This window comes from Anser anser, assembly GCF_964211835.1.
Source record: "Anser anser genome assembly, chromosome: 14".
NCBI lineage: Eukaryota > Metazoa > Chordata > Aves > Anseriformes > Anatidae > Anser > Anser anser.
In genome coordinates, this window is record NC_139735.1 from 3,773,146 (window position 1) to 3,786,308 (window position 13,163).

General features: G+C 43.7%; 1 protein-coding gene across 2 annotated transcripts; it reads left to right on the forward strand.

Annotated features, from left to right (window-relative positions):
• Positions 1-1,643: 1,643 nt before the first annotated feature.
• LOC310881707 (interleukin-9-like) lies at positions 1,644-8,851 on the forward strand. Of its 2 annotated transcripts, none has more exons than XM_083799249.1 (5): positions 1,644-6,263; positions 6,360-6,401; positions 6,497-6,523; positions 7,185-7,313; positions 8,323-8,851. In XM_083799249.1, exons 1-5 carry the CDS (start codon positions 6,156-6,158, stop codon positions 8,428-8,430), a joined length of 414 nt encoding a protein of 137 aa, XP_083655375.1. In that variant the 5' UTR covers positions 1,644-6,155; the 3' UTR covers positions 8,431-8,851. The 2 variants fall into 2 exon arrangements, with proteins under 2 accessions (XP_083655375.1, XP_083655374.1); XM_083799248.1 differs by having other exon boundaries at positions 6,357-6,401; positions 8,323-8,849.
• The last annotated feature ends 4,312 nt before the right edge of the window (positions 8,852-13,163 follow it).

Consider the following 13,163-nt stretch of genomic DNA (forward strand, 5'->3'; position numbering starts at 1 on the left):
CAGAGTCAGGCATTAGGAGAACAACCAACCCGCTCAGAGCCATACATATGCTACAGAATGAGAATATCTTTTTAAGGAAGTCCCAGAGGTCCTATATGAGGTTTCTTCACAAAAGATGTGAAACTGATGTAAAATAAATCAAGAAATCCTTTCTTAGTATAGCTGAAATGCTAAGGCTAGAGGATGGTAAATCACCAAGTCTCTCAAAAGAATATGAAGCTCCTCTTGAGTTATGGTGAAAGCAGTGGATAACTGGGCTGCCTCATCATCTATTCCCCCACATTTCAAAACATTTTAGCACAAATATATCCTACTTTGCACGTAGTACAGAAAATCCTGCCAACTCTTATGGAAGAGGGCCAGCCTATTCTTACTCATGCAAGTAGGTGTGAAACAACATCCAAGCTTATTACTTTATCAAGTTGCGATTGCCGCCTTTCCATCAAGCACTCTGCAGGTGTTTTTTCAGTGCTGCCAGTGTGGCAAGCAAGCTGCAACGTGGGTAGAGCTGGTGGAGGGCTCTAACGGAGAGAAAGCCCCGTGCTGTCCGGGTGTCCTGCATGTCTGATCTTCCCCTGCATGCTGCTCTCCAGGCAAAACCCAGCAGCGGGCCAAGCAAGGAAGGGTGAGTGGACTCATGATATGAGAGCTCTGCAATGTTTCTTTGTCCTGGTGTGAAAGCAGTCGGGCCCTCAAAAGGGGATGCTGAAAGAAGGGTAATGGCATCTGGAAAACTTTAAAATACAAAAGAATTGGAGACCTTTGTCGACAATTCCTGCTTTCTTCTGCTTACTTCTGGAGGCTGTGGGTTGTGAGATGCAGTTGCAGTAAGTGCAACGCCCAGCACAGCTGACATGCTGCTGTCAGGGCTTTCTGCATTCAGATGCCTCAGTTCTTGGTAAACATTATTGCAGCATGGAAAGCTTGGCTCTACTTGCTAGAAAACCCTGGAAAGCTTTGGTGTCTGTACTACTGCACGAAACAGGGATGACTTACAGCTCTGAAGGTCCCTCTCGGGTGTCCCCGCTGTGTTAGCTTCCTGCCCTCACAGCTCCTGAGCACCCTCGGTTGTTTTGGGTAGTTAGTTTAAACAGTTTCAAATTAATTAAAACTCTTTCAAAAGTAATAGGGGCTCCATTACCCACAGAAGCTAACGAGGGTCCTGAGGACATCCCACGGTCCATCTCCTGGGTCACAGCAGAGCATGAGGCTCTCAGGAGGTGCCACTGCCTTCCTCAAGCTGACACTTGAAGTGCTCCCTGAGTTTATCTGGCATTTACATCTTTCTGCCATAGACAATCTTGGTGTTACTACGCTATGGCTTATACTTGCATAGAGGAATTAGAAAGAGTTCTATTTCCTTTTTTTTTTTTTTTTTCCCTAAAGCAGCATATGTCATCTTTATCAAAAAGAAAGTAAAAAAAAAAAAAACTCCAAGTCAGATACTCTAAGTCACCTTATGTCTGGAAAATGAAACTATCCACAGCATCTTTTAATGGGTGGTTTTTTCAAGATCTTTCATCTTGATCAGTGTGCACAGCAAATGTAAAATAAGCTGTTATTTTATCGCGGCGCTTGTCATTTACAGAGAATCTTTTCCACATTTAAAAAACAAACTAACTAACCAAAAAAAAAAAAAAAGAAAAAAAACAACAGCCACCAAAAAACACCTGCACAGAGCTTCTTGGAAACACTAGAGTGGGCTGCAAATTCTTTTATGAGAACTCAGAAGATCTGGACGTTTATGCTGACCAGGCTAAAATACTGATGTGAAATTGGAGACTTGTGTGGTATTTTCAATCAGTCAACCCACCGTCAAAACATGTGCAGAGAATTACGAAGAGAATATATCCCGAGGTATTTGCACATAAACAAGGAGTTTACGGGACATCGGAAGAGGATTTCCAAAGGAGCCAAGGGGAGCAGACTATAAGGGAGCACAGAAATATAGCGGAGAATTTTGTGTGTTCACGTTTTCTAAATGTCTCTTCTGGCCTGAAAGCTTATAATTCTGTCACTTGGCGTGACCTCGGGCCAGGCTCACCCAGCCGATGTGCTGCATTGGCGCTGGCAGCACACGGGTTAGGAAGCTCTCTGCCCCCTCCCTCATTGCTCTGCTCAGTCACTGCACCCTGTAGTGTATAGGGAACTTACCTGAAATGTGGATATCTGATCTGTTAATGCATGTTCCCTGCCCCAGCCTGACCACAGCGAGTTCCCCGCTCTGGTTTCCCAGTGGCGATGTAGGAGATATTTTTAAGGGTTAATGCACCCGCTACTTTTGACCTCAGTGACCTTGATTAAAGCTCCTGGGTTTCAGTTCTTCATTTTGTTTCCAATTTTTTCAGCCAGAAAGCTTCAATGAGAAAAAAAAAAAAGTTTCGGAAAGACCATACTTAACATTGGTGGCTCCCATTTTGACAACAGGTCTTTTGAGGCATAGAGTCTGTGGTTTTGTGACCTCACAGGGAAGTGGGCTCTGCAGTCACCTTCCTACCTACTGCAATTTGAGGTTAGCACTTTGGCTACTGAATTGATTACTAATTTGTTTCATTTTTTTTTGAGCTATGGTCAAAAAAATCCCTCTTCTTCCTCTCTACATTTTGGCCTGTTTTGCTTAAAGAAAGATTAGGGGAGAGGAATGGAGGGAGATCAGATATCCAGACATGAGGACGAAAACTCATCTAATGATTGTATTTAATGCAGAAATGGCAACATATATATGAAAATATGTTGCTGTGGCTGAAGACTTTTGAAACATCTGAAGATTTTTAAAATATGAGGACATAATGTTTAAAGATTCTGTATTACAAACCTTGTCTTTTTGCTGGGATGGCAGCAAATATTAATTTCTACGTGTCATGATTCTGGCTAGATTATTTTTTTTCCTGCAGGCTCATATGATGCTGTGTTTTGGATTTTTGATAAAAATGCTGATAACACACCGATGTTTTAGTTGTTGCAGAGCCGTGCATACACAGAGCCAAGGCCTTTTCTGCTTCTCCTGCTGCCCTGCAGCAAGCAGGCTTGGGGTGTACCAGGAGGTGGGAGGGGACACCACCACATGGACCAAAGGGGTGTCCCATGCCATGTGGCATCACGCTCAGCAATAACAGCTGGGGTAAAGGAGAAAGGTGGGATGTTTGGAGTGATGGCATTTGTCTTCCCAAGAAACCATTGTGTGTGATGAGCCCTGCTCTTCTGGATGTGGCTGAACACCTGCCTGCCGATGGGAAGCAGCGAGAGAATTCGTTGGTTTGCTTTGCTTGCACAGCTTTTGTTTTCCATAAAACCTAGTAAATTGTCTTTAATTCAACCCATGAGCTCTTGTGCTTCTACCTTAACGATTCTGTCCCCCGTTTCACCTGGGGAGAGTGAGCAAGAGTCTATGTGGTGCTGAGCTGCCTGCAGGGTTCAACCACAGCGCCAGGGGCTTTGGATCATCCCGTAAACACTGGAACAGAGCCTGAACTCTCCAAAGAGAAGCCATAACTGGTGCCACCCACTCATGTGCCCAACCTTCTACCGTTGTGGTCAGTACATGGAAGTCCTTTCTGTGCCAGTTTGACTCCTGGTGATTTCTGATTCACTGCAGATTCACACCTGCACTGGTGACCTATTTGCCCTGGAGCACCAGCAGCTGGTCGGCTCTCACTAGGTGCTCAAACCGAAATGCAGAGATGGAGAGAGAGCGCTGGCACCACTGGCAGAGGCAGACCGCAAGGAGAGATCACTAGGCTCAGTTAGCAGCTCCAGAGTGCATTTCACATAATACAAACAGATAGAGGGAATTGGAGTTTTCCTCTCTGTTCAAAATTACCTCTGTTACCAGTTCTTCCACGTGGCCACACTGCTCAGCATGACCAAAGTGCGGCTTTTTTTATAGACGAGGTTTGACCTGGCAGCAAATTCAAACAGAACATAGCTGGGACCTTCCCCACTGTGTGGAAGTTTCAAACATAGAGAATTCATTAGGTTTAGTGAAGTGTGGATAGAGAAATGCCTACATTTTCTCCTTTATTTTCTCCTAGATTAAGGAGACGAATCCCAACCATTTCCTTTCCTCCCCTGGAAGTTCTGGTTTTGAATGAGCCACAAACACATGTCTTGGCCTTCTGGGCTGTATTGCCTGGGAAGAACCTGTCCGACCTATTGGCTGTCTAGTGAACATAATTACATCTCTTGGAAGGAAAGGCACTAATTATGTATCTTGCATATCATGTATGCCACCAATTATTTGTAATCACAGAGCATGGCAGCTGTATTGCGATATCGTTCCCTGGGTAAAAAGCCCCAGCAGGGGACTCTGCTAAGTATATAATTTTTTAAAAAATCCTTGCAAAAACAGGGCATGACAGTTTTGGAAAATGGTTTGCTAATGGACATATTTTCCGTACAAAAAAGAAGCAGTAGAAATGCCTGGCTTTTACAGAGACCTTCCCACCCTATCCCCATATCCCTTGAACAACTTTGGCTGAATCAAAGATGCTTGTGAATTCTGTCCTTTAAACCCACGTGAAATAGCGTTACCAGCCATCTGAGAAACCAAGTGTCCCAGAAATGTTATGCAGCAATTTATATTGTGCAGGGATTTATGCTTTGAACCAATTGTCCTAGCTTTTGCTGTGGGGTTTTACAGGCCAAAGAATCAGAGAGCCGCATGGCCATTGCTTCACTTGAGCCCAGGCCTCAAGTGAGGCCTACCCGTCAGGAAAGGCTTTTTGCTGCTTTTCAGGGACTGACGTGCTCTAGGTCACTAATTAATGATTTCAGCCCTGCTCAAGCACCCCATTGCCTTGACAGACCCCCCTCCCAAGCCCTCTGTCCCTGCTATGCACTTTAGCGCCTAACATAGGCCTCTGCCAGCTGTAAGTCACCAAGGCAGGGCCCCCGCCGTTTGCTAGGCATTCCGCAGGGCCTGTTTGAAAGCCGGAGCTGCCTGATGGGATGAACCCTTCCCACCCTCCATCACCTAAGGACGAACTTCAAAGCGAAGGCAGGGAGCAGCCGCCCCAACCTGGGCTGGCAGCGGGGCAGGGCAGAGGCGGCGCTGGCTGCTGGCACGCTGAGCAGAGCCGCGCTCCGCCGGCAAATCCCTCGCTGGTGGGCAAACGCCAGAGAAAAGGCAGCAAACTGGAACCCGATGGCTTGTTTGGTTTTGTTTTGCTTTTCTTTTTGATCTTTCTAGGATGTTTTCCAGGCAGAGTGGTGCTCATCTTTCAGCCTGGCCGGCCAGCGCAAGGCTGAGGCTTTTGGAGAAGATCCTGGAGGTGTAACAGGAGGGAGGTTTCGCAGTCAGAGATCTACGAGAAATCCAAGGGGCTGCCACATGTTCTTGGACAAAGAAGACTTCTTTCTGACAAAAAGCTGTTGCAGGTGTTCAACCTGATTTGGAGACTACGTCTGAAAGGCTTTCCAAGTTACTATCATCTGTCACCCAGGGATGTTTTTGGATTCGCTCCTTTCTGCTTAAAAGGGAAAGGGAAGGAGTCAGCGCAGTGAGGCTCTGTGCTCTGAGGGCCCGATCCTTATTGGCACATCGGTGCGCTCGCACCCACCGAGGTGGGACCCCGGTCAAGGACTATCGGATGCAGCAGCTGTAATTCGGCATGACAGCTTCTGCCGGCACCATTGCACAACCCCGGTGGTTTGTTTGTCTGGTCATCAGACTCCTGCAGCATTAGGAGCTTCCTTTAGAAACGGTCCTGCTTCGAATCCAGGGGAGAGCCAGCTTGCAGACTGCCCATTCGTCTTCTCAGGAACTTCGGCAATGCTGAACATTATTGTCTCTTCGCTTTCATGGAACTGTAATTTACATAAACATAAGAGGCAAAACCCACATCTGAAAAAAAAATGCTTTCGTAGATTTTTAACCATTGTTTCCTGTTGGGGTGTGATATCATAATGTTCAAATTAATCACTTCTGAGGAGCATTTGTGAATTTCCACAGTACTGAAGAAGAGTCACTAACAGTAGGTGACTCAATTCCACGTTTGAGTTTTCTAAAATGCTGTCCAAGCTAGTGGGAAAAAATAGTGGGCACCTGGTATCAGTTTTATAATTGGGTTTTTCCATATGAGAATGGGAATTTTGTGAAGACTCAATTAAAAGGAGTGTCCTCCTATTCTTCTGTCACCCATCAGACTGAGTTGCACATGAATGCCAGCATGCTGTCATACATTCTCCTCTCTTGTGTGCTGCTCTCTGTGCAAGCACAGAAATGCCAAGTCAGTGAAATTATCCGCTATACAAATCATCTGCTTGTAAGTGGCTGTTTAGCTCCTTAATTCTGTAAAAATGCATGCTTGTATAGTATGTGATATTAAATACTAACTTCTCACTTGCTATTCTTTCAGAAGGAAAGTCCTCTAAGTTGCCCATGCAGTGAGACGGCTGCCAGTGTAAGTCCATTGGATTTGAGAATATCATGAAACTAAACAAAAATTTACTTGTTTTCTGAAAGCAGAATTTTAACGCTCAATCTTTTCATTTTCAGCCCTGTTCGTGTCTTCCCATCCCTGAGGTAAGTCTATTTCTAAGCTACTGTAGCAGTTAAAAAGTTCAGTATTAACTCATATTACTACTCAGTTTATGAAGTCGTCCACTTTGCTCTTGTATAACGTTTACTTTCGTTAACGAGGAAGATTTTCAGTATGTTAGTTGCAACTGAAAACAGTGCTTGCCGCACAGCGGTGGGGAGGCTAGCACAAGTCCTTTCAGTGTCGCTGCAACCAGAACCAAGCGTCATGCAAAAGTTCTCTGTGGGCTTACAACCAAAAGATATAGGTGCCTGCTTTGAAAATCTCCCCAGGACCTTGTTTTGTGATTAGGTGGCCAAGTTCTTTGCAAAGAGATGCCAGGCCACAGGTGTCAGCTCTAGGTGTCTCCACACAACATTTCACTCCTGCAAGTCTCCTGAAACATGGTGAAAGCCAGCATTAGCTGAAACTCTGCTTCAAAGAGTTTACTGTAGCAGTCTGAGGTTTCATGAGACATGGCAGATGTTTCTTACTGCAGACATTTAAAAACCACCCAAAGTTCTTGTATCATTTTCAATAATGCAGAATACGTTACCTTTCGCTGCGATGTGCTGCCACATAACGGAATGCGCATTTCTTTCTGTAGGTAAGCACAAAATGCATTCTAGTCACTTCACTTTTTCTAACACCTTTGTCATTTAACAGCCTGGCCATGAACTGGCATGCTTTGTGGACGGAACTGGATACATGCTGGAAAAAAACCTGGCTTCAAACAGAGTACTTAGAATGATTAATCGATCCTTTCAGACTCAGCTGGATAGGAACCTCTGTGAAGTAAGACATTCCTATTTTTCTGTACATCTTTGTCTATATTCTACAAAAGAAAGGATTTTTATAGTTTTTTATTTTTTATTTTTGCAACTGTTTGATTAAATTCAAATGTGTTTTATAAAACACATAAACCAATACTTGCTTTATGCAGGAGGTAGATATGGTAGCGAGAACATACACGATGTGATAGAAAGTTGTTAAAATTGACATGGGAAACAAGGAGATGGGTCCTACAGCACTGTGCCCTTTCCCTCCTCCAAATCCCGTTAGCATCAGGACCATTAACCACAGAACTCTGGGAGAGGAGCTTTCTTCAAATTGCTTTTCTGTTTCCCTTTCTCAGAAGGTGTTCCTGCACTAACTAATAATGGTGTAGACGCACAGAGCAGCGTGGCTGGGGACAGGCAGGCAGAGGTGTCCTTCCCTGGAGCATTACTTCTGCCTAAGCTGCAGGATGCTTGGGCATGAACTACTGCTGTGACCTGCAGCATCTTTGAGCTTGTGATGATGCTCAGAAAGACTCACGGATCCCCAGATGCCCTTTCTGAGGCAGTGAAGCACCCCTTATTTACATACTGAGCAAAAGTGTTGTGTAATTCAATCAGACAGGGAAGATGCTGAGGCTGCAGTTTCGAACTACTTTAAGCTCGCTTTAGACTCGCAAGGGTGGATATTGCTAGAACGGTGCTGCACCAGCGAGCGGGCTCAGTGCCCTGCTGGCCCCCAGGTTTGTACACTGCTGGAGCTGTCCTCTTCGCTGGGTCAAAAGAGCTCAGCTGAAATTACCCTAGCTTTCACTGCATTATGGTCCGGCTGCAGCAGCGTACACATGACTTCCTTGTCAACATGAAAAGCCATTCTCACATGCCCTGCTCAAAGAACAGTTCTTTCAGAATTGTTTTTGAAATCCTTCATCTGCTCCAAAGATTGTGTATCTTAACTGTTTCATCTAAGACTTCTGTTTTTTGTAAAGCTTTTCATAACCTAATCTTTATTCTTCCTTCCATCACAGAGCCTGGCACGTGGACAAAAATGCCAGTACAAGACCAAGGGAAACGTGAGGACATTTTTGAATGAAATCCTGAAAACCTATCAAGCAATCAAGAAACAAAGCGTTTAAATTTTTTTTTTTTTAAAGAAGGTTAAAAAATGAAACTGCAATAAGTAGGGGGAAGGGGAAAAGTTATTTATTGTATTTATTGTCCATCTGAAATATAAAAAGGTGGAAATAATGAGTGTTAAAACCAATAAAATGGTAATTTACATGAGCAACAACAGTATTCAAGAGTCTTCATTTGATATGTTTTATCCTTGGTGAGAGGTTTGAACACTCTGTGTTTGTACCAGTGGGTACTACAACACTTCTGCAAGGGTCCAGTCCAACAATTTCACTGATGAGATCCTACTGCAAAATGCACTTGTGCTTCTGAAGAACTTGCTGCCCATTCCCCTCCCTGTCTCAAGTACATTATTGGTGAACTCCAAGGCTTCTATTTGCGTATGTTAACATTTTCTTGAGCTCTTTTTATTTCACCCTGACCACTGTATAGCATCAGAAATATTTGAGGGCTTCCAATTGCAACAGAAATTCTGTGTTTTCTTTCTGCATCAGTTTTACTTTTTGATATTATCTGTGCACCATGAGTAAGCTGCTTAGCTTCTTTCTTGCAAGGTTGCAGATTTTCCTGCCTACTTTTTCTTTTTTTTAATTTTTTTTAGTAGTGGAGTGCTCATGAACATCTTGACATACATAGTAAGATCATTATCCATGGTTAATTACAAGTACTTAATGAGCTTATGTGTTGGGAACTTGTGGCTCACTGTTTCTTTCTCAGGACATACTTAATGCTGGCCTGAAGGAGAACATCCTTTAGTGCCATGAGCTCAGATATGCTTCTCTGCCATTCAGCTCAACAGAAACAAAAGAGGCAGAAAGAGAACTTTGCTGGAAATAAAGCAGATAAGGAGAGATGCTTGTCTCAGATGCCTATTCCAGACTTACTAATAGTTTCTTAGATCTCTTCACACAAGGGGAAATCCCAACCAAGTGCAAGAAGGTCAGATTTCACCTCACTTGTGCCTCAGAGAGGAACAAAACAGACAAAGCATTGTACCAGGGCTGGAGAAGATCATAAAAGACTTTCAAAGATGTCATTTCTTCACCACCTTGACTGAAATACATTGGATTTTTCAAAATTCAAGGAATAGACATAAGCATGTAATTCCCTTTCTCCTTTCAGTGTAAAGTCGAGTTTTGATAGGATGAACATGTTTCTAGGAACAAAAGCTGCATGGGAACAGTCATCAACTACTTGTTGATAATAATTGAATAATAATTATCATTATTATGGTTTCCACTACTATGGGCTTGGGGTTAAAACAGAGCAGTCCAGTAATGACTGAACCTTTGGAAGGGACTTCTGGAGATCATCCTGTGCGACTCTTCTGTGAAAGCAGGTACAGCCCCAAAGTTACTTCCAATTTAAAAATGAGCAAATGAGAACTAGATTATAGAAAATGCATTTGAAGCATCTATATGAAGAGGTTAAACTTATGTAATACACAGACCAAATGTGTTTCCCGATATGTTTTCTGCCACCTGGTTCATATATAAAGGTAATAAATACTAAAATGCAAAAAGATTGTTACTGTGGTAACCCCTACACAGATGAAACTGAGAAATAAAACAATTATTTAATCGTTCTCACATTTTCATATCTACATTTTCTACTCTAAGTTCAGAGCAGACAGCTTTCCTCTAAATAACCTTTTTTTTTTTTTTTGAATTCTAGTCTGTAAAAAATCATGCACTTTTCTGACGAAGACTCAACTGACTAATCAGCAGAATGCTTATGCATTCAGTAGTTCTTGAACCTCATGCTTGGTATAGTGTCTTAGAAGATTTGCTTGAGCAAATAATGGCATTCACTCTTGTTAATATTTTCCAAGTCCAAGTTCTTTGAGTTTCTGATGCTTTTGATTTTTGTACCTTTTTGTATGTAGTTCGCTAACATTGTGTCTAGTCATAATCTGTAGCAAACACAAAATCTGAAAAATATGATTCATTTTTATAGACAATAAAAAGATTTCCCAGGCCCTGGGGCTACAGATAACTGTTCTAACCTGTGTTTTCAGCAATTGCAAGGAAAAAGAAAATTCTTTGTTTCATACATTTACTTGAAAAACAACTTCATTAGATTTAACAAATAGAACAAGTAATTGTGAAATCATGTTACAGACAGAAGTCATTTAATACTTTTTCTTCTACCCATCACATTCCTTCACAAGCTGGCAACAGTCATATGTAGTCAGCTTCCAGTCAAATCACTTCTGCAACACAGTTAAGAGGAAACTCTTGCACATAATTTTTAAAACCAAGTAAACTTACTAAATATCAGAGGATGCATCTGCAAGATATCTACTCATCTGATGTCTCGGTTTGCAATCTGCCCGAAAGAAACGTTCATCATGTGCTTAAAGCATTCAGTGCAGAATTGCAACCCGAACAAAGTGCCTCCACTGCCTTCAGGCGTGCACGTAGCCCGTGCATCTGTGAGCCTGGACTTTATGAGAGGAGGATTTAAAATCCAGCCGTAAGCCTGGGTCGTACTCAGAACTCCCTGACACTTGGCATGCAGTACTTCTGCCCATGAAGCTATCCAGTGCTGTATCTTCATACTGGGTTGAGAAAAGTATAGAAACCCCTCTGCAGTGCAAATATCAGTTTGTTCAAAGGCAGGACTGCTGTTTTATGTGGTTTCTTTCTTTCCTTTGGGGCCTCCATGCTGATCCGGGCTGTGGAGACTCTGCGGCACTGTACCCACTGAAGTGCCAGGGGAAAGACCACAAAGGGAGTCGTGGGGATCACCAGCAAAGAATTACTGCTGCAGCACTCCTGGGTAACAGCAACTGCTCCAGCAGTTCCTTAAAGACTGCTGTAAATTTAGGAAAGGGCTGCTCGAGCTGATGCTAACTGTTCACTTGTACCGGTGACCTCCCCCAGCCTGCCACAATCTGGATTCCAGGAACTGTGCCAGGCCTTGTCCTCCAGCTGTTTTGCCCTCTGCCTCCCCACAGGCATATTCAGATCTTCTCTGTCGGATTCAAATGCTCTGAGAGGCGTTGCAAGCCCCAGGGCAGCCCTATGGGAACGGCAGGGCCTGTTGGCAGGGCCCAGCTCCCTGCAGGCCCGCTCCGTGCCCAGGCCAGGCCCCGAGCAGACATGGGAGCTGGCGGACGCCTGCAGGCCTCTTCTCACTCTCTTTCCTTTTTGGCTCCCGATAGGCTTGTGAAACTGCCAGATGAAAACAAAGGAAAACAAATCCACTGAGATATTTAATTACTGTAACAAATAGCTTTTTCTGTTGTCTCAATTATCATCAGCAGGCCATGTCATACTATGCTCTCTGATGGAGAGGAAGTGGCACAGGGCAGGGGGGGCAGAAGAGGTGAGACAGGCCAGGTGTTTGGCATACAAGTTGACTTGTCTGCACAAGTAAATAGCCCTTCATCCAACTATTCAAATCTGTCCACGTGTCCGTGGCAAGGTGCACACTTGTTTTCAAACCTGTACAGTCCAGCCCTTGCCTTCCTTCTACGGCTCACCTCAGGAAAAGGAGGCTCTGAACACTTTGCTTTATGGTCCCTGGGACAGAAACCCTACATATCTGGGGATTCAGGGCCGGGTGTGGCTGCTTTCAGCAAAGTGGAAAGAACCTCCCATCTCTGTACATAGTATATCTTTCTTCCGCAATGTCTGCCGTACCAGAGTTGTGTTGGGAATGTACAGACCAATTCCATACTACACAGTGCCACAACTATGTGATTTTTTGCCTGTTAGCATTAAGTATTGCTAAATTGTGTGCCATGTGTCACCTGAAGGCACTTGAAAAGCTACTTTAGTCCCCACCAAGGAGGAAATCCCCAAGTCCTGTGACACCAGCCGGTGCACAACCCTTTCTTTGAAAGGCTTTGTTGCTGACAGTGGTCAGCCAGAAACCACTCACGAGATCTGCAGTCTCACAGATGTAATTTCTGTCTTTTCTGTCTTTTTTCTTCTGTCAACTTAGTAGCATGGTTATTTCAAAACTTCTAGTGTTGTCTTCAGAAACCTAACTTTCTGCAGAACTCCATGACCCACTGCTGGACAAGCCCAAGCCCAATGCAGAGTCAAAGTCTAAGCTCTAATAAGCAAGAAGCGTTCTCCAATGACATATAGGAGATCACTGGTTTATAAGATATTTTCGGAGGGACAATGACTGACCTGGTGTACCTGGTCCATTCCTTTTTTTTTTTTTTTTTTTTCCCTGAGCCTCTTGCACCCCTGTACGAACAAGCCTGGCATATGCTGTACTATGGGAAGGAGAGGCACTGGGCTGCCATTCAAGTGATTTCCTGCCATAAATCATAGAGCATTTAGAAAGCACTTTTACATATTTGTGTAAGAAAGCTGATCTTATCTGACTAATCCTCACAACACCCTCCTGAGGCATGTGGACAAGCCTCACTCTTCTAGTTTTACAGAAAAGTATGGAAACGAGAGTCTGGTGGGACAGAGAATTCTTTTCTCCCCAGCACTGCATTTTACAATCATCTGAAGACTGACAGTGTTTGCTTGCTGATCTCAACACACACCAGGGTTTAAGCAAGGACACAATGACAGCACATATAATATCAGGTGGTCCTACTGAGAAGGCAGAAGTCAAGTAACTACCATCTCCTCTCCATTCCACCCCAGATAAGCCTACACCTGCTCGCAGCTCCCTTCCCATCTGGTTTTCCACTTTTGATACAACCAAATAAAAAAATCTCCAGAAGTTAGAACTGAAAATTTCCAGGGCTTTAATGTGCATC